This window comes from Benincasa hispida, chromosome 9, assembly GCF_009727055.1.
Source record: "Benincasa hispida cultivar B227 chromosome 9, ASM972705v1, whole genome shotgun sequence".
Lineage (NCBI taxonomy): Eukaryota > Viridiplantae > Streptophyta > Magnoliopsida > Cucurbitales > Cucurbitaceae > Benincasa > Benincasa hispida.
The window spans coordinates 3999200-4023859 of NC_052357.1; the positions used below are offsets into that span (position 1 = coordinate 3999200).

Sequence of the window (24660 nt, forward strand, 5' to 3'; positions counted from 1 at the left end):
TAAGGGCTTAATGTTTAAAAAATCTGGGAAAAGAACGATTGAAGCCTATACAGATTCTGATTGGGTAAGCTCTATTATTGATAGAAAGTCAACTTCTGGATATTTGTACCTTTGTCTGGGGTAACCTTGTTACTTGGCGAAGTAAGAAACAGGGAGTAGTGGCGAGGAGTAGGCTGAAGTTGAGTACAGGGCAATGAATTTGAGAATATGTGAAGAAATCTGGTTAAATAAGGTGTTGACTGATTTTTACCAAGACAGGGAGCTTCCAATGAAGTTGTTCTGTGATAATAAAGCTGCAATAAACATTGCGAACAACCCAGTTCAGCATGACAGAACCAAACATGTAGAGATCGATCGACACTTCATTAAAGAAAGACTGGATAACAGGAGCATTTGTATTCCCTATATTCCGTCTAATCAACAAGTGGCAGATGTTCTCACCAAAGGGTTGCTTAGACTAAATTTTGACTATTGTCTTAGCAAGTTGGGTCTTATCGACATTTATGCACCAACTTGAGGGGGAGTGTTGAAAATAGGGTTTTTACTCTAGGGGTATTTCTGTAATTTCCTCTAATCCTAGGGTTCTCTACAAGTCTATTTATTCACCCTGTTCTCATGTATTCAATGTATGAGTTTATAATAATAAAAGAAAAAATCTGTACCGTGTTTTTTCTCCCTGGTCTAGGGTTTCCACGTAAATTTTGTGTTTTTTCTCTGTTATTATTTTCATCATAGTATCAGAGCAAAGGGATGAAATCCCAGCCATTATGGAAGAAAACCATCCACAATTGCCTTCCGCTGGTGGATCTTCAAGTTTTGACATGCAAACCGCTATTAGGGTTGCGGTTAAGGAGTGTTTTCAGGCTGTCCTACCAGACTTAATCTCCGCCGTCCGATTGCAGGCAACCAACTCTTTAGGAAACCATCCGGTTGCAACAGGCTCACAGTCGCCGATCAGGAACAGCCCAAAAGTTGATAGGCAGAGGCGTTTCCGACGTGCAGGCGACCGACGAACTTCCGATTGCTCCTCCTCGGCTATCTGAGTTTCCGGTCGCCGATTATGGGGTTTCTAACCCTCGAAAAGTTCAGATCGATGAAGTAGCGCCGTCTAGGGTTTCATCTTCTACCTCCATCAGAAACACGACTACGCCGCCGGTGTACACCCAAGGAGTCGCGACAGGCCCGGTGAGTTATTCCGTCCGGCAAGGAGAGTAGAATCTCTCCGATTCTGTTCTCGGTTCATTTGACCAGAGGGATGAGAGATTAAGGATTCTTTGAAAAGGTCTAAGGGATTATGAAAGTCAAGGATACGAGACGACATACGGTTGATGAGATGAGCTGCTGTATGAATGGCATCTCCCCATAGGTAGGACGGAAGAGTAGCAGACAACATTAAAGATCAGGCAACTTCCACCAGATGGCGATTTTTACGTTCGGCTACTCCATTTTGTTGAGTATAAGCACACGAGCTCTGATGAACAATTCCCTTAGACACAAGAAAGTCATGAACAGAGGTATTAAAGAACTCTCGTCCATTATCACTCCTTAAAATCCCAATTTTGGCATGGAACTGAGTTTCAATCATAGTATAAAATTGTTTAAAGGTAGACGACACCTCTGACTTATCAGCTAGTAAGAACACCCAAGTAAGACGTGTATGGTCGTCTATGAAGGTGACGAACCAACGTTTACTAGTAGAGGTAATGGTTTGTGATGGTCCCCAGACATCACTATGAATAAGGGAGAAGGGACTAGATGGCTTATATGGTTGAGAATGAAACGAAATACGACTTTGTTTGGCACAAATGCATACATCACAAGTTAAATATGCTATATCAATATTGCAAAACAAATGTGGAAATAAATATTTCATATACTGAAAGTTCGGATGACCTAAACAATAATGTCATAACATAAAGTCATTTTCAGAAGTAGAAAACTTTAAAGACATAAAACCAGCGGTGTGATCCTCCCTATAAGAAGTCTCGTCAGAAAGAAAGTAGAGCCCCCTATCATGTCGGTCATTGTCAATCGTCATCCCCGACTTCTGATCCTGAAACACAACAGAGTCTGATGAGAAAATAGCTTTACAGTTCAGATCTCTTGTAATTTTACTGATCGATAAAAGATTATATGATATTTGTGGCACATGAAGAGTATCACGTAAAATAAAACCATCAAGAGGAAAAGTATTCCCTTTTCCTGCAACTGGGGCAAAAGACCCATCGGCAATTCTGATATGTTCATTCCCCGCACTCGGACAGTAAGTAACAAATAATTTTGAAGAACTAGTGAGATGATCTGTGGCCCCTGAATCTACGATTCAGGGTTTCTTGCCATTAATGCTAACAAGACCAAGAGCTGAGAATGTACCTGATTGAGCAATGGCACTTACTTCGACGGCATTCACATTGGTCTTACTATGAGCTAATGACTGATGTTGTGAATGTTCACTAACTGGATCACTTACAGTGATCTGTCATGGGACTGTCGTTTCTTACTGTTCGGGGGCCTGCCGTGCAGCTTCCAACATTTGTCCTTCGTATGCCACGACTTCTTAAAGTGCTCACAGACAGGTATGGGCTTTTTGTCACTGTCGGAATTGGACGCTTTTGAGACAAAGGTTGATGCATTAACAGAGGCTATCACCGGACTGTTCATAGCCTGTGATCAGTCTTCTTCTAGACGAATCTCGGAACACACCTCTCAGAGAGATGGAATAGGTCGTTGTCCCAATAAGCGACTTCGAACACTATCATATTTTGGGTTTAATCCGGCCAAAAACACATAAACTCGATTTGCCTCTTCAAGCTTCAAATACTGTGCCCTATCCTGTGCGCGGTTCCAGATAATCTCCCGGCACAAATCCATTTCTTGCCAAAAAACTAAGCTTATTGAAGTAGGACGTAACAGTCATGTTTCCTTGCTTGCATTCATGGACTTGTTTATGTAAAGTGTACAACCGGGATGCGTTTTGTCGTTGTGAGTACAAGTCCTTGGTTGCCTCCCAGATATCTCTTGCAGTTGCTGCATATAGAAGAGGCCGGCCAATCTGGGGCTCCATACTGTTGATAAGAGCAGATCATAAGCAAAGAGTCCTCCCCTTTCCAGATTCTTCTTTGAGGATCACCTGGGATGGATTGTGGAAATTTCTCTTGTCAGATTATCCGAATTTGTGTCTTACCTTCTAGAGCCATTTTCGAATTGACTAGGACCATAAGAAGTAATTCTTCTCCATTCAGTTTTTCTCCCAACCATAACTCCTGTAGAATTCCCATTGAAACCAAGTTTGTAATTGTATTTGGGTCAAATAGATAACGGAGTTTTACCGGATTTTTCATGGATCAGTAGGCAGTTGGGAAGTTTGTTGCAAGCATTGTATCTGAAATCTGCTGATGCAAAGAGGCCAACCGATGTCTCACATCATTGGAGTAATGAACCAAACTACAACCGGCTGGAAACTGAGTCGCCATGGTCGCAGGCAGGGCACTGGTAGCCGACTGAGAGACTGCCGGTAGATGAGAAGGCCCCGATCGGCTGTGCTGCTCAAGATGGTTGCCGGAAAATCTCTCGTCCCTCTGGTCAAACGAACCGAGAACAGAATCGGAGAGATTCTGCTCTCCTTGCCGGATGGAATAACTCACTGGGCCTGTCGCGACTCCTTGGGAGTACACCTGCGGCGCGGTCGTGTTTCTGATGGAGGTAGAAGATGAAACCCTAGGCGGTGCTGTTTCATCGATCTGAAAGGGTTTGCCGATCTGAACTTTTCGAGGGTTAGAAACCCCATAATCGGCGACCAAAAACTTAGATAGTCGAGGAGGAGCGATCGAAAGTTCGTCGGTCGCCTGCACGTCGGAAACGCCTTTGTTTGTCGACGTTCTTGGGCTGTTCCTGATCGACGACTGTGATCCTGTTGCAACCGGATGGTTTCCTGAAGAGTTGGTTGCCTGCAATCGGACGACGGAGATTAAATCCGGTAAGGCAGCCTGAAAACACTCCTTAACCGCAACCCTAATAGTGGTTTGCATATCAAAACTTGAAGATCCACCAGCGGAAGGCGATTGTGGATGGTTTTCTTTCATAATGGTTGGGATTTCGTCCCTTTGCTCTGATACCATGATGAAAATAATAACAGAGAAAAAACACAAAATTTACGTGGAAACCCTAGACTAGGGAGAAAAACCACGATACAGATCTTTTCTTTTATTATTATAAACTCATACACTGAATACATGAGAACAGGGTGAATAAATTGACTTGTAGAGAACCCTAGGGTTAGAGGCAATTACAAAAATACCCCTAGAGTAAAAATCCTATTTTCAACATATTTATTCACCCTGTTCTCTTGTATTCAGTATATCAATTAAAAATAATAAGAAAAAGGTCTGTATCGTAGTTTTTCTCCTTATTCTAGGATTTCCACGTAAACTGTGTGTTGGTCTCTCTTTTCTTATATTTCATCAGTATTCTTTAAGGACATTGAGTAACATTGTTTTCTTCCCCTTCCATGAAAGTGTCACTCTCATTTTTCTTCTAAGAACTTCTCTGATTTGTATTGCTCTTTGCAGACTTGGGAATTGACAAATCAATATTTATAAAACCTAATACATTTCACCTAACGGTACTTATGTTAAAGTTGTGGAACAAGGACCGAGTTGATGCTGCTTCTGAAGTTTTAAGGGTGATTAAACTTACTAGCCGGATATTTGTACTTGCTGTACATTTATAGAGCATGTACGTGACTGACACATCTTTTCTTTCAGGGTATCTCCTCTAAAATAATGGATGCTTTGGATAATAGGCAAGTACTAATTAGGCTCAAGGGGTTGGTGAGTTCTCTTAAATTCAAGCATCAAATTTTATTTGATTGTTTATTGATTATTGAAGGCAATGCTTCCTATGTCCACTCACGATCAATACATATTTCAAACTGATTAAAAATGTCTATTTCGTTTTGAATCTTCTAACAACTTATCATATGTAAAGAAAGTGGTGTTTTTAATGATGCTTAATAATTTCCAAACTTCGTTTGCTCGCATTCTTGATTAGGAAATGTTCTAGGTGGCTAGCATTTTTCATTGTATCAACTTGGTTGATTGTCCATCTTCACTACCCATCTACGTAATTATTTTTCAATGAAAATTATGTTTTTATGGTATGGAAGTTGAAAATATTTGATTCCCAATAATGATTGTCATATCAGGATTGTATGAGAGGTTCTTTGGCCAAAGCCCGTGTTCTCTATGCTCCTGTGGAAGAGATTGGTAATGAAGGAAGATTACTGCGTGCTTGTCGTATCCATTTCACAGTTTTATCTAAAAAAATTATCCTACGTTATGAAAGTGATCCTAACTGATTCCTTTTGGTTCAAGTTTTTAAGAGTAATTAAACATTTTTTCACCTTTGAGTTCCTTGAGCCTTTTTAGAAGTCATTATCAATGCATTTACTGAAGCTGGACTTGTTCTGGAGAAAGATGCAAAACAGAAGTTAAAGGTAGGCTCAACAACTTCTAATCCCCTTCGTTCCAATTCAGCCATCAAGGTTCAAAATATAAAAAATGTTTTGTTCGTTACTTTGCAATTTGATTTGATTCAACAATGTGATGTTCTTATACTAAAGTGTTTTCCCTCCATCATTCTCAATATTCAGTTGCACGCTACTGTCATGAATGCAAGACATAGGAAAAGGTAACGATTTCATTCGACTTTGCTTTGATTAGTTCTTCTTTCGTGTATTTTCTAGTTCCTTCCATTTGCGAATCTCTGTGATTACAATCCTGAATTGTTTGATTTCTGTGTGATGGTTGATTTTATGGCACCGCAATGCTTGAGCAGTAAAAAGAAAAAGAAGTTTGATTCATTTGATGCTCGTGAAATTTTCAAGCATTATGGGTCAGAGGAGTGGGGTGAGTATCATATCCGTGAAGTTCATCTCTCACAAAGATTTTCATTTGATGAAAATGGATACTACCATTGCTGTGCTTCCATACCTTTCCCTGATGAACATATGCAAGTTGATTGATCATTACCTAAAATCCAAGCAGAATCTTTCAAGTTATTAGGATTTCTTCTATTTGTAGAATTTAGCTATATGTATTTATTTCAACTTAGTCTTCAATACTTCTTTTCTTCTTAGCATTTGAGATCAATGATGGTTTTTTTAAAATATATAACATGATGAAATGAAGTATAATAACGATAATAATGTTGGATTTGCTTCTATTATAATTATTAATTGTAATATAGGGTAATTAATCACTTACAAATTAGACCATGCATGTTTTGGTGTAATTTGAAATAGATTTTTGAGGAAAAAAGAAATATACATGTAAAAAGAGTAATCGTAATGATCTGAAATGTATCATTCAATAATTGTAAAATTGTAAATTTTTATTTATTATTATTTTTAGCTCAAACAACTAGTTGGAGTGTCTAAATTCAAAATTCAAAATTCAAACCTCTAACCTTTTGAGGTATGTGTTAGTTAATCATGTTATACTTAAGTGGTTTATTATATTTGGACGAAATAAAACACTTACAACACTCAGCTTGTAACATAAAGGACTACATACATATTACAATGACTAAACATAGTGCACTCCATAAAAACAAATAATAATAATTATATGTGGACAACTATATATAAATGAATAAATGTTTAAAAATGTGTTCTAATAAATCTACCTGGCTTATATATCATACCAAATGACAACTAATAAACAGAATCCATATGGGATCAGATATTATTCTACAAGCCTTATCCACTCATATATATTTAAAAATAAAATGAGGCTTATCCACTAATATATTTTTAAAAATCTCACCAATAATCTCTTGACCAAAATGGGTCCAGATCTTGCAGCTGCCATGGCCTTCACTCTTCACCTTCTTTTGTTTGTCTCCATCCTATTCCTACAGTCTCCTCTCTCTCAGCTCTATGATTATGGAGAACATGAACCAATTATTGATGAGCCTCTACACATTTCTCTTAAAACCCTCCCAAAAGACAGCTAAGATTCTAACAAAAAAAAAAAAGTATTAGACATATTCAAATCAACATATGTATAGTAGCGACCAAGAGACCTGTAGTTTGAATCACCTTATCTTCATTGTACTATGAAAAAAAGAGGTAGTCTTGTTGGTTAAGACACGCTATGAATAATACTTATATTCAATTTGGTTGTTCTCACCTTCAAGCGTGTGTCTAAAACGTATTTGCCCTTTAAAAAATATATAACAATATTTGAACTTTAACCTTTATGTCTAATACGTCCTTAGGTTTTTAATCTAGTATCTAGTAAGTTTTAGGCTTTTTGAACACCTTTTAAAATTTAGGGATCAAATAGCCACAAATATGAAAATTCATATTGTAAACTAGTAATTGATCTAGGTCTCTAGTGGAAGAAATTGTTGAATAGTTAAGGTTCCATTATCCTATTAATTATATGAGGCTAAAAAATTTACATGTTTGTAATTATGGTTAGATGTATATTTGAAAATTTTGATCAGTTTCTTTCTTATACATTCAATTATGTAAAATTGTCGGTCACATTATTGTAATGGCAGCAACATAGGAAATATGTTAAAAAGGGAGTTTGGAGACATGTTCACATGGGTATATCACAAAAATGACCTGAATGACAAACGAGTGATCATATAGGTCGTTTTGTAGTTGTTTGTAGTGTCTATATAAGAGGAATAAGAAGGAGAAAAGAAATGGGAGAAGAGAAAAGTTTGAAAGAATTCATCAAGATAAAAATCTCTCAATTATGGCATGGCTCACCATTGGAAGCTTTCAAGATTCCTTGAGCTTGCGCTCTTGCAAGGCTTATCTTGCTGAGTTCATCTCCACCTTACTCTTCGTTTTTGCCGGTGTCGGCTCCGCTATTGCCTACAGTCAGTTCTTCTAAATCCGTCTATTAATTTTTGTTAATTATAAGTTTAGTCCTTGCAATTTGAAGTTCGTGTCTATTTGATCTCCAAACTTTCAAAAATACAAGTTTAGGTTTGGACTTAATTTTAATTTTCTACGCATTGTTAAATTGAACTATATTTTTGCAGATAAAATAACATCATCTGCAGCTCTAGATCCGGCAGGGCTGGTTGGGGTGGCGGTTTGCCATGGATTTGCTTTGTTTGTTGCCGTCTCCGTTGGAGCTAACATCTCTGGTGGCCACGTCAACCCGGCAGTGACATTCGGGCTTCTTCTTGGAGATCAAATCAGCCTAATTACCACCATTTTTTACTGGATTGCTCAGCTTCTTGGCTCCACTGTTGCCTGTTACCTTCTCAAATATGTCACTGGCGGCCTCGTAATTTTCTCAACTACCTTTATATCTCAAATATAATTTTTTAGTATAACTAAAGGAGTCCGACCTCAAAGAAGATAGTACACGTCAATAAACTATTTCATAAATAGAAAAATGACCCGCTTATTTATAAATATAACAAAATAGCACAAAGTTTTCACAATCTATTAAAAAAACTTTTTCTTTTTTGTTATATTTAAAATTTTCAACGGTTTTACCATTAAAACAAATAATAACAGTTTGTTTTTATAAAATATTAGTCAAAATGAACATGATTTCTTCAAGTATGTACTATTGTTGAGGTCAGAAATTAGACTCACATAGAAAAATAATTGTTAAAATATTAAAATTTTGACATTTTAAAGTTTTAGAAATAAATTGACGTTTTGAAAACTTATATGCAAAACAAAAATTCTGAAAACTTCTAAATTAAAAAGGAAAAGAAAAATAAAAACGAAACAAAAAAAAATGCTGAAAACTCTCTAGAGAAAGTATTGCACAACATACTTATTTTAAAGATTCAAAATCAACAATGTCTCATTTTTTAAAACGACTTGAACTGACTTTATGGACAAATTTATGGACGAGTGGAGTTAAAAATTTGTCCTTCAGATTTATTTCTTTTTCTTTTCCTCTTTCCTTCTTCTTCTCGTGTGATCACAACTTCTCTGACGGATCAATTTCGACAAACTCTTTTTTTTCTCTTTCCTCCTTCTTTGGTACGATCAACTTCGATGAAACTATGTACTAACTCTGAATGTGAGAGGAAAAAATGATATGTGAGTGAGGAAAGTTAGAAAGAGAGTGAGCGAAAGTGAGAGAGGAGAGTAGTCTATGAATAAGAAAAGGGAGATTGAGAGTGCAAAAGAGCGATGATATTTTCTACGTGCACGAGCACATTTTAATAATTTCACTCGATTTTTTTAATTAAAAAAGACCTCAGGAAGCCAATTTCATTTTTTTTTTCTAAAATTCTCTGTACAAAAATCCTTAGAACTGAATGTGTTGAAAAGTTTGGGCATTTTTGCACTTGCAGGCGGTTCCGGTCCACAGCGTCGCCGCCGGCGTGGGAGCGGCGGAAGGGGTTGTGACGGAGATTGTAACCACCTTCGGTTTGGTTTACACTGTCTATGCGACGGCGGCAGACCCAAAGAAGGGATCTTTGGGCACAATTGCGCCGATTGCCATCGGTTTCATCGTCGGAGCAAACATCTTGGCGGCCGGACCTTTTTCCGGCGGATCGATGAACCCGGCCCGATCTTTCGGCCCGGCGGTGGTGAGTGGCGACTTTCATGATAACTGGATTTACTGGGTTGGGCCGCTGGTTGGCGGTGGCTTAGCTGGGCTTATCTACTTTTACTCTTTTATGGCCTATGGGCCCAGCCCAATTCCAAACGATTTCTAAGGCCCAAACAAATTAAGCCCTTTTTTATTCTTGTTTTTCTCTGTTCCCTCTGCAGTAAGAGGAGGAAAAGCAATGTTGTTTTTTGCTGTTCTTCCTTTGCTCTATTTTCTTCTCTTTTGGTTTGCGTTTTGGGCCCTTTCTTTCCTGGCAAATGATTTGTATTTTGATGCCTTTAATTTATGGTTTCGTTTTTTTGGATTCTCGTCATTATTTCGATGTAATAACTGATCCATTGTGTAATGTTTACCATGTCTATTAATTATATCAATTAAAATCTTACATGTTCTTTTATTTTAACTTGTTATATAAAGACTACTAATTTGATACTAGTTGATGTATGTTGATTCGTCAGTATCCCCATTTGTTTGTCTTGAAAAGTTAACATAATTGACAAAGTTTTGGAAATTTTCATGTTATCTTATCATAATAAATGTCTAATAATACCAAAAATGGCTACATAAAAAATTAAGTGCCACAGGTCCCACAAATTGTATCATACATCCTAGTTTGAAGGAGAGATTGCCTATGATTGAATATGCCAAGTAAACCATAATCCTATCTTCTTTGTTTAGTTTAGTTTAGGGCAGTTGCAATAGAAGCTAAATAATTATTAAAAATCGAGTTTGTGTCTTTCATTTTTTTCATTTTGCAAAATTGGCAAAATAATCTCTCTCTCATTTGAAAATTGTCCCACTACCTCGTCATTTTTACTCATCCTCTATCTATCCCACCGAACCAACACTACCTCCATCATTTTTTTTTTCTTTTTTCAATTATTTTTACACATTTATATCTATTCTCATTTCAAACTTTTAATTTTGTCTATATATATATATAGATAATGATATGAAAATGGTTATGAATTTACTAATTTCAATACAATCAAATTTTCACGAAGTTAAATATGATTTTGACCGATGCACATATTGATTATTGGAATGAAAAATCTTCTGAAATACACACACATTTGGTTAATCAAAAGTTGTTTATTTTTTATATACTTCATACAATCATGTTTTACTTCAAATAATGACTTATTGATATCTTGTTTACTACGAATAAATATTTAAAAATATCAAAAAAATGAAACACACACATGTACTACTCCAAAATAAGTTATTCATTACCATCTGATTATCAATGATATCGATTGTTGTCTAGTTATTACTGTCTAGTTGCTATTTGATACTCATGGCCGATGATATCGATTGTTATCTAATGGCTGTCTGATTACTATGTGATACTAGTTGTGAATGGTACCAATCATTATCTTATTATTGTTTAATTACCGTTGGATTGCTATTTGATATTGATTCTTATTTGATTATTGTCTAATTGTCATAATTTGTATCATTGTTATCTAATTGTTATTTAATTACTATATGATATTGATTGCTATTTGATTGTTGTCTGATTACTATTTGATCATGATTATTAATAATACCGATTGCTATCTAATTACAGTCTAATTACTATTTGATAATTATTATGCTTTAACATTGATTGTTATCTTATACCAGTTGCTAATGATTTTATATGTTATAATTCTAATTTGACTATCGAAATCTTCTCATCGTTGTGTTCTTAAAATGAATGGCTTCTTGAATTTGGGAACAAGATCTCACTATTGATAGACATGATATACTATTGATATACAATTAAAAATTACCGGTGAAGTGTTTTAAATTTAAGAGCCTTCTAAGTAAATATAGCAAAGTTCGTAAATCCACTGCTGTTACTCTGCTTCTTCTCCTTCCGATTGGCTTCTTCATGTGTGAATCGAGATCTATATGATCCTTCATGGTTTTGAAATTCTCTTATAGTTGCACCGATTCTGACCCTAATTCAACTTGAATTTGTTCTTCTCCGATAATCTAAGCCTGAAAATGACCTTAGGAGAATAAGCAACAGTGGAATGCGATTTTCGGGAAGAAGAAAAAGGAGCAGAAAATGGGCTTAAGAAAAAGAAGCAGCAGTGGTGGGACAACATCGGGAAGAGAGGAGGAGATGTTGGTTATGCATCGGTGGAGGAATTCTTAACAAAGAAGGAGAATTTTGCTATAGATGCAAACTTAAAAAACTGGAGCCACGCTTGCAAATACACAGGTATATTTTGCTACTCGATGCAATTTCCCTTTAGTTTAAGGGATTATCGAGATACTGAAGCTCACTCCTTGTATCATGCTAATCTTTTTTTTCTTCTTTTTTTTTCTTTTTTTTCTTTTTTTTTTTTTAATTCAATAATATAAGGAATAGTGATTTGAACGGTTGGTTTTAGTAAAAAAAATATAATATCTCAAGCTTATGTTAGTTGCATCTCATACAGATAGTCAAATACCAAATCTTCCATTTATTGCCCAAAAAAATAACAAACTGTATTAAATAAACAAGAAATAATTACACTATTGAATAATGGGGCAAGGAGCTTGTCTTTGTAGGCTCCAAAGTGGATGAGTTAATGTCCATAGCTCAATCTTCTGATCAGCTGACTCTGATGGGTCAAAAATAAAATAAAAGAGTTAAATTATGCAGACTCAGATGACTCTGAAATCTCTACTTTTTCATAACCCCATTCATGAGCTTTCCACTCGGGCAACTGTTGAACAACAAGCTACATCCAAAGAAAACAAACAATAAACTCATCAATTTTTGTGAAAAGAAGAAACTGAGACTGTTCTATTCAACAACATCATCCATCAAACTTCAACTAATTACCATCCCTCTGGAATCTGGTTTCCCCACAGTGGTCTGGCAAGCTAGTCTCCAGTTTTTGGGTTTCTGTATATGAAAACAAAATCATTATACTTTTATCCTCGAGCTATCGTTTGATTCGGCTACGAAACGATGTTCAAAGGAATTGAATGAAAAATACAAATGGACTTGACATCTGCATGACAGTGTCCATAGTTATTGACTCGTTTTGATTTGTCAGATTAATGCCAATGGCATCTGTATTCTTACCCTTTTAAGTTTGTCTTTCTCTATGTCTGTGCGAGAGTTCAGCAACTCTTTCCCTTCAATGATCTGAAATGGTAAACATTTCATTCAGAAGACTTGTAGCAGAACATTAAGAATGAATTCCTTCTTCATTTGTTTCACTTTCTAATGGTCATAGCACCAAGTTTTGAACTTTGTTAACTTCTATGTCACATCCAAGTCATGAACTGAATGATTTTACCATAATGATCAAATAAACAAAGATTCAGAAAGTGGAAATGAAAAGGGTATTGATAGAAGTGTATTTTTATACGGATGACCCATTCTTATCTCCTAAATGATTATGACCTGTCCCTAAAAAATAAATGAAATATGACCTTCTGCTTACGTCAAAGCGCACTACCGTGTTTTATGTAGTATAGCATTAGGGATGGCTATATCTATCATAACCCTAACTTCCATGTCTATCACGATATTCATTTTTCTCGTGGTTTGCTGTGCTTTCGCCATGAATATTGCAATAGAGTGGAGAAAAATGAATATCGCGATACGCATGATCATTGTGTTAAGGCTATGATAGATATATTTATCCTAATGTAATACTATATAAAACACGATAGTGTGCTTTAAATTAAGCAGAAAGTTAAATTTTATTTATTTTTGGGACGAGTGATTCATCATTTAGGGCTGAGGATGGGTCATCCGGACATTTAGGCCCAATCCTGTTGAAAACATGATCCAATGCAGTAAAGTCACCTCCACCATACAAGTCCCACAGGTGCCTCCACCAGCACAGTTCAACAGAAATCTCGACTGCAAAAGAACATCAAACCATATGATAATCAAAACTAATTGAAAACCCAAATGTCTCATCAAGTTAATGAACTGGGAAACTCACATAAGGTCCATACAACTCAATATTGGAATCCAACATTATGTTTCTAAGTTTTTGCCCACCACATGCTCGACGAAAGTGCACATCTGGGGTTCCATCAGGAAGCAACACAGACTGAAAAAAACACACAATCATACTTGGAAATCCACCCAAAAAAAAAAAAAAAAACCTAAAATTGGACATTACAACTTACATTAACGAAAGCGAAATCGACAACCGGAGGCTCTTCAGGGTCAGTGGTTTCAGATTGATTCTGTGGAACAGTGCCAACAGCTCTGATGTGGGCTCTACGGAAACTTAGAGGGCGAAAGCGTTTGAGGGTTTGGGAGGAACTTGTAATGTAGTTGAAGGAGCGAAAGGAAGATGAAGATGATAAACGATATGAACCCAGATGGAGAGCCTCCATTTTGGGAAATTGGGGATTGAAGAAATGAAGTGTTCAATGAAAGGTAAATCATGATGGTTGTTTTGTGTGGTTCTTTGTGCCCTTATCTGTTGTCGCCGTCGATCGTTATGGCCTTATGAGTAAGTGAAATGAACAGATTTGAAGATTGCCCAAAAAAGAAATAACAAGGAAAAATGTTGATAAAAACGCTAGAAGGAGGGCTTGAACCTCCGACCTTGTGGTTAACAGCCACACGCTCTAACCAACTGAGCTATTCCAGCACACGAAACTTTAAATTTCAAATAACTTTTTGTAATATATTTTTAAAAGAATACAAACGAAAATAATAATAAAAAAATCGCTAGAAGGAGGGCTTGAACCTCCGACCTTGTGGTTAACAGCCACACGCTCTAACCAACTGAGCTATTCCAGCTTGCTTATTTAAAGATATTCTAAAATTATATAATCTATTAATATAAAAAGCTTAAGGAATTTTTTTTTTTTGATCCAAGTAGTGTGGGTTTTTTTTTTTTTTTTTTTTTTTTTTTTTTTTTTTAATTTTTAAGAATAAATGTGTTTGGTTTCTAAGTTTTTAAAATGTATTTTAATTACCTTATTATTATTTTTAAATTATAAAATTAACTTTAAGGATGATATAATTTTTTAAATTTATAATGTCATATAATTATTTAATATAAATTAAAAATTTTGACCTTCTAAACATATTATTCAAAATCCTAAGATAAAAAAATAATATCTTGAAAATTTATAAACCAATATACAACCTCTTGCACACATTGGTTACATCGAGGGAGACACGCGATTGTTTAAATCAAACTTAAATTTGTTATAAGTGAATCATATATGCATGATTTTCTACACACGTGTGGACTTTTTCAAGTGTCGAATAAACAACATTGATGATTAAAAGAGATGTTTTAATGATTTTCAAAGAAAATCTCTAAAATAATGTAAATTGGTTCACTTATAAGAATTTGTAGGTTAATTGATAAGTCTCTCACAATATTTATCCAAACGAAACACAATGTATAGTTTTAATTGTTACAAATTATTACTTCAGGATTTCGATTGACATAAGCCAGATAATTTAGAGGTATAAATGAATATTTCTCTTTAAAAATAAGTAAATAACTACCAAGTTCATGATTTAAATTGCCTTTTGCATATTCTAAGAGATGATGGGCATTAAAATTTTATACTCAAACAAATTTTTATATCGTTGAAATATATTATTTAATCCAAAGTTGGGATAATATATATATATATATATATATATTATATATATATTATTATATATTAATATATATATATATACTATATAAATAGAAAGTAAAGTTATGTTAAATCGAAGATAACTCAATTGACATGTAAGTGTGTTAATAACCACATCCGTTGTTAAAGTTTACCATTGAAATTTAAAATTAGTGGGCTTTAAGAACGACGTAAACCCTGATTAGTGGGCCTTAATATGGATTGGATTAGATTGGAGAGGATAATGGCCAATGGAGCCGACGTATCCGTACATCTCTCTCGTTCCTTTCTACTAGAAACCTGCTTAAACCCCTGGCTCTGTAAATGAGGCCCAGAGTTTCATTACACAATGCCATTGCCGCATCTTTCAAGTCTCCGCTTCCTCTTCCTCTCTTCTTCTCCTGCTCTATCTCCTTCTAAATTTCCCTTCTTTCCTTCTCTATACTCTCCCAAATCCCCTTTTCTCTTCACCGTTCTCGCCTCTTCTTCACCAAAACGCCGTCGTAGCACCGCCGCTCCCCCCTCTCTCGATTTCAAACGGAGAAACAGTAGCAGTTTGAGAGAGACCAAAGGGAAAGAGAAGTCGGTGCCTATGGAGGAGACTGAAGCTACGTCTTTTGGGTTTAACAAGAGGAGGGCAGAGGGCAGAGATAAAAGTGATTTGCCCAAAAAGAATCTCCAGCTTAAAGTTAGGAAGTTGAATCCCGCCAATACGATTTCTTACGTGCAGGTTGTATTGGGTTTGCTTTTTGGGGTTTTATTTTTTATTTTTTATTTTTTTAGTTCGTGGTTTTGATTTTTCAATTGGGTTTGGTTTCAACGGTTAATCGAAGTTCTATTTGAATTTTTTTTGATACTTTTTTTCCCCCATATAGATACTGGGAACTGGAATGGACACTCAAGATACGTCGCCTTCGGTCTTGCTTTTCTTCGATAAACAGAGATTCATTTTTAATGCTGGAGAGGTACCAATGGAATGTTAATTTCTCTACCCATTAGGCTCATGCCATGATTTTCATGGTTTTTAACAGAGAATTGACGTGCTGGGCACCGTGTTCTAACTTCTAACTTACACTTCTGTTAAAAAATGAACTCCTTCACTGCTGTTTTTAGTTTTGTTTTCTTGTTATTATTAAAGAAAGATCCAGTGGGGTTGATTAACGCTTACATTATGTTTTCTTGAGCTATATGATTATAGTTTTATGGTTACTCATTTTACATTGTTGGGATACAATGTATTCACGAGACTTCCTGTTGAATCGTTTAAACATTCTATGTCATTCCTATTACAGGGGTTGCAACGATTCTGCACGGAACATAAGATTAAGTTATCCAAGGTATTCTATTTTGAAAAGTTTATCATTTATCTCTGAATTTCAGGTTTAGTCTTCTATAATTTGATTGTCCCTGTATTCTGAACCTTGATAATTTATCGGTCGTTCCTCTAGATAGATCACATATTCCTTTCCCGCGTATGTTCAGAGACTGCTGGTGGACTTCCTGGTATGTCTGTTGGGTGATTAGATATGGTTTTGTTTTGATTTGGTACTTTTTTCTATTAGCACATGTAATTCTATTGGATTATTTGCTTGAAGATAAGATAATATTACTAAGTTTGAATTCGTGACCTCCTGAGCTTTATAATTTTCCTTGCAGGTTTGTTGCTGACTCTGGCTGGCATTGGAGAAGTTGGAATGTCTGTGAGTATAATGTTTACTTAATACATTATCAAATTATTCGAGTTGAAGTAATTTAAAATGAACGAGCTGTTATGCTTGTTCTAACTTATACTGTAGTTTCTATTCTATGAAGGTCAATGTCTGGGGTCCTTCTGATTTGAAGTATTTAGTTGATGCAATGAAGTCTTTCATACCAAATGCTGCCATGGTTCACACACGGAGCTTTGGACCTGCACTTAGTTCAGACGTGGATGCTGTCCATGAATTGAGTAAGTTTTGTGATCCCATTGTCCTTGTTGATGATGAGGTAGTCAAGATATCGGCAATTTTGGTACATCCAAGGTCAAATAGAGGGTTCCAGCTGTTCGATGAAGATGACATGGGCTGGACTCAAGAAGAAAGAAGAAACCATGATTCTGAAGCTAGAAGTTCAACAACCAAAACTTCATCTACAGTAAAGCCAGGTGACATGTCTGTAGTATATGTATGTGAACTTCCTGAGATTAAGGGGAAGTTTGATCCATCAAAAGCAGCTGCATTTGGTCTTAAACCTGGGCCAAAATATCGTGAGTTACAACTTGGAAATTCAGTGATGTCAGATCGCCAAAATATCATGGTAGGATCAGTAGCTATATCACTTTATACCAATAAGGTGTTAAATGCTATGTCTTAATCCACTGATTTTTTACTCAAGTTAGGTTCATCCAAGTGATGTCCTTGGCCCCTCAGTTCCTGGTCCAGTTGTGTTACTTGTTGATTGTCCAACAGAATCTCATTTGTCAGAGTTGATGGCTTTGCAATCTCTGAAACCCTATTATGAAGACTTCTTGAGCGATGAGACTGAAACTGGTAAGGTGGTAACATGTGTTATTCATCTTAGTCCTGCTTCTATCCTTAGTAGTCCCAATTACCAGAAATGGGTGAAGAGATTAGGGTCAGCCCAACACATCATGGCTGGCCATGATAGGTGAGTCTTTTTCTTCTTGACATGGATTTTCTGCTCTTGCTCGCATATATAGAAAATTCTCATTCTCACTTGATTTTTATGCAGAAAGAATGTTGCAATTCCAATTCTAAGATCCAGCGCAAAAATTGCTGCAAGGCTTAATCATTTGTGTCCTCAATTATTTCCAGCCCCAGGCTTCTTGTCCCATCAACAGCTTACTATCCCAGGATCAGATTCCTGTGCCTCAACTGAGGTTTGTTGTAATATCTTTGGTGGTCTTAGAATTTCTCTAGTTGTAAAATAACTAACTTTGCCATTGATCTTCCTGTACCAGATAGAAGTATCAAATCATTACAAAAGCACATTAGCTGAAAATCTTCTAAAGGTATGAGACGATGGATTAGCTAAGTGTGTCATTCTTGTTATTGACCAACAAAATGATTAACTGCTGCTGTTTTAATTAGTGAACTCCGTGAAATCATTTTAACTTTTACATTTAGAGCAGATTAAACATGTGTGCTTGTAGTCAAGGTGGTAGTATGAAACTGAAGCAATAGTAGAATGAAACACCAAGTTAGTTGACCAGTGGTGGACAAGTTGTTTTGTTCATTGGATATCTGTTCTAACATTCATAATATGCATCGATGTGAAACCACAGTTGTTCTTTAGGTCGGCATATAAGATATGCTTACCATCCAGGGATGTATCCCTTTTTTCTTGTCCTTCATCCACTTGTTATGCATGGTGATTCTGGTGTGCTCGTGTCTGAATGTTTGGCAACAAGATTTTCTACTCGGTGATGCAAGTTATTTAACAATAATGTTGTTCGTGAAACAGTTCACCTTGCGCCCCTATGCACAACTTGGATTGGATCGATCTAGTATTCCTAGTCAGGAAACTATGTCAGAGATTATCAATGCTCTGCATTCTGAGATACCAGAGATTGTGGATGCTGTTGATCACGTTAGTCAGCTTTGGCAGGGTTCTGCTGAAACAGATGAGAAAACTCCTGTTGAAGATAATAATGCAATGGTTGAAGAACCATGGCTCGATGAGAATAAAGTTCCAAGTTGTCTGGAAAATATTAGGAGAGATGACTTGGAAATTGTTCTTCTTGGTACAGGGTCGTCCCAGCCATCCAAGTACAGAAATGTCAGTTCTATTTACATTAATCTTTTCTCGAAAGGAAGTATGCTCTTAGATTGTGGCGAAGGAACCTTGGGTCAGCTTAAAAGAAGGTAGTTGCGGTCGCACTTTCTTCGGTTTCATTTTGTGTAATTTGATTTCTCTTCCTTCTAATACGTAGCCATTGTTACAAATTGATTTACAGATATGGAGTAGAGGGTGCTGATGCTGCTGTGAGGAGCCTAAGATGTATTTGGATTTCTCACATCCATGCAGACCATCACACTGGACTGGCCAGAATACTTGCTCTACGGCGTGATTTGTTGCAGGAAGTCCCCCATGAACCTGTACTAGTAATCGGGCCAAGACAACTTAAAAGATATTTGGATGCATACCAAAGATTAGAAGATTTAGATATGCAGTTCCTTGATTGTAAGCACACAACACAAGCATCATTGGAAGCTTTTCAGAATGTTGCTTCAGAAATTGAAAAGTTGCCCTCAGAAAGTACCACCAGTTCCACATATGGAAGCAGCACACTGATAGGTGGAGCCATCGAACAGAAAACCGCGTCTAGTTTATTCGTCAAAGGATCTCGTATGCAGAGCTACTGGAAGGGTCCTAGTAGCCCAGTTGATATCAGCGTGGCCATGCCACTTCTTAAATGCTTGAATAAAGTTCTGAATGAAGCTGGTCTGGAAGCTTTAGTTAGCTTCCCAGTTGTGCACTGTCCACAGGCTTATGGTGTTGTCTTAAAGGCTGCTGAAAGGGTTAATTTGGATGGAAAAGTCATACCTGGGTGGAAGATCATTTACTCGGGTGACACTCGACCTTGTCCCGAGCTGATGGAAGCATCTCGTGGTGCGACACTTCTTATACATGAGGCAAGTTTTAGAACCCCTATATTGAATCTTGCTATATTTGTAGTAATTACTTTCTTTTCAGATCTTTTTCATCCTTATTCTAACAGATATATGAATGCTTTTATCAACTCATTTTACAAGAACATGGTAAGAGGACGGAACACCTTACATGCAGTTTTTTTGGGTTGTTACAGGCTACTTTTGAGGACAGTTTGGTGGATGAGGCCATGGCAAAAAACCACAGCACAACTTCAGAAGCTATAGACATAGGGAACTCCGCTGGAGCATATCGAATCATCCTTACGCATTTCAGCCAAAGATACCCAAAAATTCCTGTGGTCGATGAGAGACATATGCACAAGACGTGCATTGCATTTGACTTGATGAGTGTTAATGTGGCAGATTTGTTAGTACTTCCTAAGGTCCTCCCCTACTTGAAACTCCTTTTCAGAAATGAGATGATGGTAGACGAATCTGATGATATTGTCACTATGGAGTCTTAGACAGTTAGGAGAAAACATTTAGTTTCAATTGACATAGGCCAAATTCATTCTTTTGAAGGTCAATATTTACTTGTAATTTAAGCCACTGTGTCATGGAATGCACCAGATGTAGCTGAAAGTTGCTCCTAAGATTGAAAAATTGATATTACATAGGAGATGTAAACAAGTCAAAAAGGGCACTGTTCAGAAATTTGCATGTATACATACAAGAATGGGAGAAAAAGAAAACCTTTGAAACTACATGAGAGAATAATCAAAGTGTAGTGTAACCGCCTATTGAATGAAATTAAAGATGAAATTAAAACCGGCAAGATTAGTACTTTGATTAAGGACAATACATTAAGAAAAATCACTTTCCCTTCCTTCAAACCGTAGGAACTAAGTTGATAACTTGACCCAGTGACTAAATAAAAATTTTGACCACGGTTATCTATGGCTGAACAATTTAGACCTGTTCCAATTTATCACCAGACAAACTGGCCTGGCTCAAATATCCAAATCCTAGTTCCGTCATGTCTTGCTTTGCCATTAAGTTCCTGCAATATTCCAATGAAATGTGATTAATAACCGTACTCATACAACTGAGCTATGTAAAATAGGAAACAACAAAGTTGGTACGAATCAAAAACTAAATGAGTAGCAGAGAAAAACTTCCACCAATCTGCATGGCATTTGGTGATAGGAGTTAAAACCCGCAGTGCAACACCGTGATATTGTAACTCAAGATATTATTTTGGTGGGCAGTATACATAATAATATCACAATGAGTGCGTCCCCCTTATTTGTCATAATATAAAGAAATGAAACATACATTCTATTTCCAGTTACCTTCCCATTTGCACTTGACCAATGGGCATAACATTACTTCAACCGATTCTAAACCCGTTTGCTAGTCCCCTAATCCGTTTTACCCTGGGAGAGTGAAAATCTGGCTGAGGGAATGCAGGGGCAGAGTTATAAATTGAAGGGAGAGTATAGAACTGGTTAGAAAAGGATGGAAAGGTTCACTCCAAGTTTTCAGGGCATATGAGTTAGTTGGCCCTTGGCCCGTAGCTGAGCTAGATAAGCAAGGGAAAGCTGGCATCTTTTATTAGGAATTTGGTTAGCTGTCTGCTGGCGCTGCGGAAACTGCAGGGCTCTGAAAGTGGAACTTTTAGCAACTTATACCATTTTAACAATAGTAAAACTGAATTTCCTTTTTACTTTTTGCGTTTATGTTGGCCATCCTTATTCCTTAATCAGAGACTTTAGCATAATTTATTTTGGCATGATAAAAGCTTTTAAATATTTAACCATGCACCTACTTTTGGTAGAGCCACATTAAGTATCCAAATGCAACTTGAGATTATATCAGTATATTACAATGATAAACACTTTCTGTTCTACTAGAATTGGTATTTGGTGGGAAGGTTTATTAGTGCTGCCATTTCAGCCAATAGTGGAATCATGGTGTGTAAAATTTAAGGAATGAAGGATGACCAATACATTGTATAATAAATAACACAGCTTCTCAGAAACAAAACTTTATGAATCTAGAGAAAGCCAAGCAACTTTTGTTATACAAAACATAATATAAAAGATCAAGAGTCTTACTTTTCCATACGGCATTCAAGGTATTTTTTTGATAAATGCCTGCATTTTTCAGATTGGTGACCAGAGGTTTTAAGACAATGGAGGTATTCTTTCTTCTCCTGCAATAAAGCTCATGCATCATAGAACAAGCAATGAAAACAAAGTACCTCAAAAAACTATCCCAAAAATCATATATTCTAGTAACGACTATATTGCTAAAAAAGAAAAAGAAAAGAAAAGAAAAAAAATAAATAAATACCAGGTCGCAGAGGTGCATATGATCCAAAGGGAAGACTCCTTTCTCTGGGGGTACCGGTCGCAGTCCTCTATTCCCTCCAAATGAACCACCTGCATAAAGATCACAATAGCTCTCACTAATTCAAATTAGCTGAAAAAGAAAATATAACCACATTCTATGCACGTTTATAAAATTGTAATTAGCAAATTAAGAAAATACTTTAAATTAAAAACGAAATGGTTAACCTCTTTGCACCACCAAAGAATTTTAGGCTTTTAATTATAACTTTTCTTGGTGGACTCTTTTCTTAGAATAGAAATGTTAGTATCTCACTTCTACATTTTCATCTAATACCATGTTCAGTATAAGAAATGGTTCACATGATTCATATATAGCATGGTAAAATACAACCCACCAAATTTACAATCCAAATCACGTTATAATTGATTGCCTTACAACTCGATTCAACTTCTACTATACCAATTCAGTATCATCTGAGACTACCAATCGCCACTACATCAACAAAAACTGAAAGAAAAAGACTATACCGAAGATGGGCAAACTAGTCTTCTAGAGTTCACTAATTCCAAGTAATATGAATATCATTCACAAAGGTAAATGTAATTTGCATGTCAGAATCAATTTTAAACAGTTCTTTCACAGATCAGGAAACTTCAAATAAAGATGTAAGACAAATGATGACAATCATTGCCTAAGATACAAAGCTAAACTAAAAAAAAGAACTATATCTGAATAATTCAGAGCCCCATTAAGAATGAAATGAATGGACTGAATGATAGCTACCAGTCATTTGTGTACCTTAAAAATCTGGTGAACATGTTTAAGCAACTGACAACTTTCTGCATGACTGATGGTACGCGACAAGGAAAAAGAAAAAGAAAAAACATGCAGTCTCCTTTCAATTCATTCTCTTTAGTCATTGTAAATATCTTTAGTATTATCGTGTTATTGTAAATATCTTTAGTTTAGTGTCATTTATTATCTTTTTCCAGAATCAGGTCACTCATGTACTCTTGTATATATATATATCTTTTCAGTGAATGAAACAAGATATTCTGATTCTCTCAAACCTAAAAGTTCCAGTCATCAAGTAAAGAACTAAAGCCTTTCTACGTTGAAGAATAAGAGACGTAAAACAAACGAAATTCAAAAACCAAGATCAACCAACCTTACTTCGAAGTGTTAATGTTCAAAGTTCCACCCATCTGATAGGTAGAACACAGAGGAAATAAAAGTGCACAATAGTACATTGTAGTTCTTCTACAAACAAATTGATCAAAACCAGGGTTTAATCAATTGATAGAAACCCCTCATTTAGAGGTGAAATTCTGCAGCATACGCAGCTATCTTTAAATTTATTCATTTTCCAAATGAGTTTGATGTCCGAAAAAAGAATCCCTGATCGGACTTTATAAATTTACCGTCAACAATCGAAAATCTCAACTCACTCAACCAATCGAATCCCTCTCTTCCTCGAAACTAACATAAACTCAACCACAAAAGAAGAAAGAAAAAAATCACGCTCTCTCTCTCTCTCTCGCCCTCGGGATTCGTAGAGTACCTGCACTCATTGTGGAAACTCCCGATAGCTCGAAATGGAAAATATCATTCGTCTCATACGGACTTCCAAGTCGCAAAATAGCTTGAATGATCAGCGCCGCAGATATGCTAGTGGGTCGAGATAAACTACCCTGAAGCCGGCCGGGAAAATCATAGAGGAAGCTCTGCAGCGGGTGGCGGCATGAAATGCGGCTGCTTTGAACGAAAGGGGCAAAATTGGTATTATGGATTAATCTGGGCCGACGCTGGCATGAAAAGGCCCAATTGAAAAAGAATCCAGCCCTATATACACTATTGTCTTCTAGGGGTTTCTAAGGCTACACTATTATCTTCTAGGGGTTTCTAAGCATATAGGCTATAGCCCTCGATTATAATCTAATAATACATTTATATCTTGAACTTTTCAATTTTTCATAAATATCACAGTGAAGTTCATATTTTTAAGAAAATAAATGGTCTTTTACTATTTAATCCTCCAAGTATTAAAAGATAAATAGAAAAAAAGCAAAAGTCGAAAATTTTTTCATATCTCACCCACCTCTATTAATGATTTTTTTTTAATAATTTCATTTCTCTTTCATCTTTTCATATCCCCACACTTCATCTTATTCAATTTCTCTCTTAAATCTCTCCCTCAAAACTCTCTCACATCTTTTCGTCGCTGCCTCTCTCTCCATCCACCTTGTAATTGTCGCCACCTCCTTCCGTCGGTCCACTTTACCATCGTTGTCATCTCCCTCCATCTGTCCACTTTGCCATCGTCGACGACGCATCTACCAAAATTTAGTCATGACTTCTTCCTCAAATCCAACGTGTAGAGCGAATCTTTCGATGCGGGGGGAGCAGATCTGAAATATCTTCGGCATCTACCAAGTAAATCTGGCACAAGGCGTTTTTTACAATGACGGGCTAGGAGATTTAACGTGGGGTGATTTTTCTAGCCTAGGCAA

The 24660-nt window shown here is 36.3% G+C and overlaps 5 protein-coding genes and 2 non-coding genes across 10 annotated transcripts in view; 3 read left to right on the forward strand and 4 right to left on the reverse strand.

Moving 5' to 3' along the window:
* Positions 1–6222, forward strand: part of LOC120087160 — a 21717-nt gene extending 15495 nt beyond the window's left edge. For 3 of the 4 annotated variants that reach the window (XM_039044062.1, XM_039044065.1, XM_039044064.1), the window contains 6 exons: positions 4569–4681; positions 4764–4829; positions 5204–5294; positions 5427–5494; positions 5651–5688; positions 5836–6222. In XM_039044062.1, the coding sequence (XP_038899990.1) occupies positions 4569–4681; positions 4764–4829; positions 5204–5294; positions 5427–5494; positions 5651–5688; positions 5836–6022 (563 nt within the window). In that variant the 3' untranslated portion in view covers positions 6023–6222. The remainder of the gene's footprint in view (positions 1–4568; positions 4682–4763; positions 4830–5203; positions 5295–5426; positions 5495–5650; positions 5689–5835) is intronic. The other variant, XM_039044063.1, reaches the window with a different exon arrangement.
* Positions 6223–7701: 1479 nt separating this feature from the next.
* Positions 7702–9976, forward strand: LOC120087161 (aquaporin TIP2-1-like). The gene is made up of 3 exons (XM_039044066.1): positions 7702–7896; positions 8062–8312; positions 9346–9976. Exons 1-3 carry the CDS (start codon positions 7770–7772, stop codon positions 9712–9714), a joined length of 747 nt encoding a protein of 248 aa, XP_038899994.1. The 5' UTR covers positions 7702–7769; the 3' UTR covers positions 9715–9976.
* A 2065-nt stretch (positions 9977–12041) lies between these two features.
* LOC120087162 (photosynthetic NDH subunit of subcomplex B 3, chloroplastic) lies at positions 12042–14062 on the reverse strand. Its single transcript, XM_039044067.1, has 6 exons — positions 13740–14062; positions 13550–13660; positions 13408–13464; positions 12676–12738; positions 12430–12492; positions 12042–12325 (listed from the first exon to the last, which is right to left on the reverse strand). The coding sequence occupies exons 1-6, from the start codon at positions 13950–13952 to the stop codon at positions 12239–12241; spliced, it is 594 nt and encodes a 197-aa protein (XP_038899995.1). The 5' UTR covers positions 13953–14062; the 3' UTR covers positions 12042–12238.
* Positions 14063–14138: 76 nt separating this feature from the next.
* Positions 14139–14212, reverse strand: TRNAN-GUU. Its single transcript has one exon. It is a non-coding gene; the product is annotated as a tRNA-Asn (tRNA).
* A 78-nt stretch (positions 14213–14290) lies between these two features.
* TRNAN-GUU lies at positions 14291–14364 on the reverse strand. The gene has a single exon. It is a non-coding gene; the product is annotated as a tRNA-Asn (tRNA).
* A 1099-nt stretch (positions 14365–15463) lies between these two features.
* Positions 15464–20559, forward strand: LOC120087159 (tRNase Z TRZ3, mitochondrial-like). Its single transcript, XM_039044061.1, has 12 exons — positions 15464–15933; positions 16079–16168; positions 16496–16540; positions 16652–16706; positions 16860–16903; positions 17016–17498; positions 17581–17849; positions 17934–18081; positions 18163–18213; positions 18666–19066; positions 19159–19837; positions 20011–20559. The coding sequence occupies exons 1-12, from the start codon at positions 15553–15555 to the stop codon at positions 20317–20319; spliced, it is 2955 nt and encodes a 984-aa protein (XP_038899989.1). The 5' UTR covers positions 15464–15552; the 3' UTR covers positions 20320–20559.
* LOC120087164 (cytochrome c oxidase assembly protein COX19-like) lies at positions 20442–23957 on the reverse strand. Its single transcript, XM_039044068.1, has 4 exons — positions 23712–23957; positions 22151–22239; positions 21913–22010; positions 20442–20855 (listed from the first exon to the last, which is right to left on the reverse strand). The coding sequence occupies exons 1-4, from the start codon at positions 23719–23721 to the stop codon at positions 20765–20767; spliced, it is 288 nt and encodes a 95-aa protein (XP_038899996.1). The 5' UTR covers positions 23722–23957; the 3' UTR covers positions 20442–20764.
* Between the last annotated feature and the right edge of the window lie 703 nt (positions 23958–24660).